General features: G+C 46.6%; 2 protein-coding genes across 2 annotated transcripts in view; one reads left to right on the top strand and one right to left on the bottom strand.

Annotated features, from left to right (window-relative positions):
* Positions 1 to 118, top strand: part of LOC308165299 (plasmolipin-like) — a 17,494-nt gene extending 17,376 nt beyond the window's left edge. Inside the window, exon 4 of the mRNA XM_080539461.1 lies at positions 1 to 118. This exon is cut by the window's left edge and continues 433 nt beyond it. The gene's annotated coding sequence lies outside the window, so the exon portion shown is untranslated.
* A 146-nt stretch (positions 119 to 264) lies between these two features.
* Positions 265 to 4,931, bottom strand: arl2bp (ADP-ribosylation factor-like 2 binding protein). Its single transcript, XM_080539462.1, has 6 exons — positions 4,868 to 4,931; positions 4,691 to 4,752; positions 3,322 to 3,428; positions 2,891 to 2,976; positions 1,867 to 1,963; positions 265 to 541 (listed from the first exon to the last, which is right to left on the bottom strand). The coding sequence occupies exons 1-6, from the start codon at positions 4,903 to 4,905 to the stop codon at positions 449 to 451; spliced, it is 483 nt and encodes a 160-aa protein (XP_080395588.1). The 5' UTR covers positions 4,906 to 4,931; the 3' UTR covers positions 265 to 448.
* Between the last annotated feature and the right edge of the window lie 69 nt (positions 4,932 to 5,000).

Raw genomic sequence — 5,000 nt, 5'->3', positions numbered from 1 at the left:
ACACACACACACACACACACACACACACAACATAACCAGACATGATCACGTAGAACAGTGGAACGTTTGTTGCAAACAGGTATTTATAAACCAGCTGAATCAGTAGGAACCATGGCAACTACAGCGGTGTGTCTTCCGTGTGTATGAGCTGTTAATAAAGCAGAGCGATTTTACAGAAGGTTGTCAAACATTTTTATTTGAAAAACACACGTTATTTACAGACGACCGTGACGTTACGCAAATATGTACAAAACCGCTGACGAGAGTGTGTGTGTGTGTGTGAGAGAGTGTGAGTGTGTGTGAGTGTGTGTGTGTGTGTGTGTGAGAGTGTGAGTGTGTGTGAGTGTGTGAGTGAGTGTGTGAGTGAGTGAGTGAGTGAGTGTGTGAGTGTGTGTGTGTGTGTGTGTGTGTGTGAGAATGTGTGAGTGTGTTTGTGTGTGTCCAGAAGTCACTGCAGTCCCATGGGGGTCTTGGTGGCGGAGGTGATGAGGGGTTTCACCACCAGGCCAGCACTGAGGTCCAGTCCCCTGCCCTCCCTCTCCTACACACACACACACACACACACACACACACACACACACACACACACACACACACACACACACACACACACACACACACACACACACACACACACACACACACACACACGGATCAGAACAGGGTAAGAGGCATCTCTACTAGGGTTGGGTGGTAATAATACTGCAGTTTCAATATGGTCATAAAATAAATTCTTTATGTAATAAACTGCTATATCAGAGTCCAGCACCACTGTCTGTGTGGCTGAAGACGCTATGAAAGTGATGACAGAACCTTTTGTAAACAATGACATTTGTCAAATAAATAACCAGACAAAAAAGACGTGTCATGTGACCGCTTCTCCTCAGAACGGAGAATTAGAAAAGGTTATGACGAGCGCAAGCTTGGTCGCTAAAAAAACGAAACAACTGTTGCAGTTTTTAAGCATTTCAGGTTCCGTCTGAATGACAAAACAGAGCCGGCAAATCTTGTACGTGTCAGATCTGCATGAAGAAGGTGACAGTACGTGGCTGTCTCAGAATCCCCCTTTAACTGCAGGAGGATGAACATGTCAGGTGTTTTTATTTAGGCCTAGGGGCTGCCTGCTGTATTAGTCTAGACTAGTGGCTGCCTGCTGTATTAGTCTAGAGGCTGCCTGCTGTATTAGTCTAGACTAGAGGCTGCCTGCTGTATTAGTCTAGAGGCTGCCTGCTGTATTAGTCTAGGGGCTGCCTGCTGTATTAGTCTAGAGGCTGTATTTACTGTATTTACAAGCAATTTCAAGCTTTGTTGCATTCAAACACGTTGTTAATAGATGTTGTTAACGTTTGCTGTTCCGTTTCTGATGTTGTTCAGAGAATAAATCTGGAACACGCATCACATTTTTTACGTTAAAATAAAATGAAAGTAGGTGTGAAAATAATGATAATAATAAACTTTATTTGTATGGCACCTTTCATACGAGACGTGAAGTGCTTTACTAAGAAGGTACATAAAATGAACATACAAACATAATGTAATTATGTAACATAAGATGGACATTCACAGTTGAAGTGCACTGCAGCCAGCCACCTTGTGGCGGGAAGCGGTATAGCAGCGACGACAGTCATCATTTGAAATTGGCGGCTCCCTCAAAGCCCTACAGTGTGATTTTTAATCCCACGGTTACATTTGGGGACGTTTAATGGTGTCAGACATTGGATACCGCCCAACCCTAATCTCTACGCACGCACACACGCACACGCACGCACACACACACACACACACACACACACACACACACACACACACACACACACACACACACACACACACACACACACACACACACACATAGCTGTAACTCACAGCTCTGTAGTCCAACAGCATCTCCTTGAAGGCCAGGAAGTCGGTGAAGGTCAGCAGCATGTCAAAGATGTCTCCTGACACCTCCTCTCTGTGCTGCCTGGGGACACACACACTGTTACCTAAACACACACACACACCTCCTCTCTGTGCTGCCTCGGGGGGGGACACACTGTTAACTAAACACACACACACACACCTCCTCTCTGTGCTGCCTGGGGGGATAGACACGATGATATCGGAATCTGGGAACATGTTTTTAAAAAGCTCACCTATGCCATCGTTGCAGTTGTCGGATTGGTGATTAGCTGCAGTATTTAGCACCCACAGCACCTCCGCTAGCTCAAGCTTGTTTGCTATCTGGGTGTTCTCCAAAAAGTTCTCACCGGGGGCTGCAAAGCTAGTGTTTATTGGTTCCAGTTTATTTCCATACTATTGTTGGGGGCGGTGGGGAGGAACTGATAGGATAATTACCATACTGCTTACATTGCAGATCGGACATTTCCCCCAAACACATCTAAAAATTATACACGGAAGTTATCGCAACTTCCTAATCCAAATACATGTTTAAGACCTGCCAACTCATATTTAAGACTTTGTGGGAACCCTGAATTTTTATAAAAATAGCAATATGCACATATATATAACTTGGTGCAGGAGGGAGTGGAGGTGTATAAATGGAGGAGGAGGAGGGTGGAGGTGTATAAGTGGAGGAGGAGGGTGGAGGAGGTGTATAACTTACTGCAGGAGGAGGGTGGAGGTTTATAACTTAGTGCAGGAGGAGGGTGGAGTTGTATAACTGGAGGAGGGTGAAGGTGAAGGTGGAGGAGGGTGGAGGTGTATAAGTGGAGGAGGAGGGTGGAGGTGTATACGTGGAGGAGGAGGGTGGAGGTGTATACGTGGAGGAGGAGGGTGGAGGTGTATACGTGGAGGAGGAGGGTGGAGGTGTATAAGTGGAGGAGGAGGGTGGAGGTGTGTAAGTGGAGGAGGAGGGTGGAGGTGGAGGTGGAGGAGGTGTATGACTTACTGCAGCAGGAGGGTGAAGGTGCTCATGTTGAAGGCAGGGATTCTCTCCATCAACTGATGCTCCAGATGAGTCTCTAGCAGAGCAACCTGGCCAGGGCAGACAGACAGGTTAACAGACAGACAGGTTAACAGGCATGTTAACAGACAGACAGGTCAACAGACAGACAGGTTAACAGATAGACAGACAGGATAACAGACAGACAGGTTAACAGACAGACAGGTTAACAGACAGACAGACAAACAGGTTTACAGACACACAGACAAAGTAGAGACAGACACAGTTGAGACAGACAGACAGGTTAACAGACAGACAGAGAGGGTAACCATGGGAACTGAGAGGGTAACCATGGGAACTGAGAGGGTAACCAGGGGAACAAAGAGGGTAACCATGGGAACAGAGAGGGTAACCATGGGAACAGAGCAGCTCCTTACGTATTGGTTGAAGATGGGGGTGTAGCAGAGCTTGTTCTCATCAGAGTCGTCAAACTCCTGGTAGTGTTCCTCCAGGAAGCCCTGCTGCAGCTGCTGGAACTCCTCCTCTGGTAGAAGACACACATCAGAGACATCTCTCTATCTCTCCCTCTACCTCCTCTGGTAGAAGACACACATCAGAGACATCTCTCTATCTCTCCATCTATCCCTCTACCTCCTCTGGTAGAACACACACATCAGAGACATCTCTCCATCTATCCCTCTACCTCCTCTGGTAGAACACACACATCAGAGACATCTCTCCATCTATCCCTCTACCTCCTCTGGTAGAAGACACACATCAGAGACATCTCTCCATCTATCCCTCTACCTCCTCTGGTAGAAGACACACATCAGAGACATCTCTCTATCTCTCCATCTATCCCTCTACCTCCTCTGGTAGAAAACACACATCAGAGACATCTCTCTATCTCTCCATCTATCCCTCTACCTCCTCTGGTAGAAGACACACATCAGAGACATCTCTCTATCTCTCCATCTATCCCTCTACCTCCTCTGGTAGAACACACACATCAGAGACATCTCTCCATCTATCCCTCTACCTCCTCTGGTAGAAGACACACATCAGAGACATCTCTCTATCTCTCCATCTACCTCCTCTGGTAGAAGACACACATCAGAGACATCTCTCCATCTATCCCTCTACCTCCTCTGGTAGAAGACACACATCAGAGACATCTCTCTATCTCTCCATCTATCCCTCTACCTCCTCTGGTAGAACACACACATCAGAGACATCTCTCTATCTCTCCATCTATCCCTCTACCTCCTCTGGTAGAAGACACACATCAGAGACATCTCTCTATCTCTCCATCTATCCCTCTACCTCCTCTGGTAGAAGACACACATCAGAGACATCTCTCCATCTATCCCTCTACCTCCTCTGGTAGAAGACACACATCAGAGACATCTCTCTATCTCTCCATCTATCCCTCTACCTCCTCTGGTAGAACACACACATCAGAGACATCTCTCTATCTCTCCATCTATCCCTCTACCTCCTCTGGTAGAACACACACATCAGAGACATCTCTCTATCTCTCCATCTATCTCTCTACCTCCTCTGGTAGAAGACACACAGCAGAGGCCTCTCTCTCCATTTATCTATCTATTTATCTATCTACCTATCTATCTATTTATCTCTGTCTATATATCTACCGTTCTATCTGTCTGTCTGTCTGTCTATCTATCTCTATATCTACCGATCGATCTCTCTGTCTATATATCTATGTCCTGGTAGATACAGGTAGATATGTGTGTGTTAGACAGGTAGATATGTGTATGTTAGACAGACAGCTTTCAAACCCACCCATGATGATGTCCTCAATGTTCCCGATGACGGCATCGAAGGCAGCGTCTGCAGCTGAGGAGCTGTGGGTCACACAGCAGAGTGAGTCAGGGGTCATGGGGGGTCAGAACAGCGTCTACGGCTGTTTTCTATATTACAAATAACGTTTGTAAACACACACACAACACACAACGTTACTTTGAGACAGCGAAGTGTTCCTCCTCCATGTCGACCATGTCAACAATGTTCTCTCCTCCGCCCAGCAGATCTGCCGCCGACAGAGACAGAAGAGTTTAGCTCTGTTAGCAAGCTACTAGTTAACTAGATGCAT

Source organism: Nansenia antarctica, assembly GCF_963989245.1.
Source record: "Nansenia antarctica genome assembly, chromosome: 9".
Lineage (NCBI taxonomy): Eukaryota > Metazoa > Chordata > Actinopteri > Argentiniformes > Microstomatidae > Nansenia > Nansenia antarctica.
The sequence above is the reverse complement of the archived record's forward strand: the minus strand, read 5'-3'. Positions and strand labels throughout refer to the sequence as shown.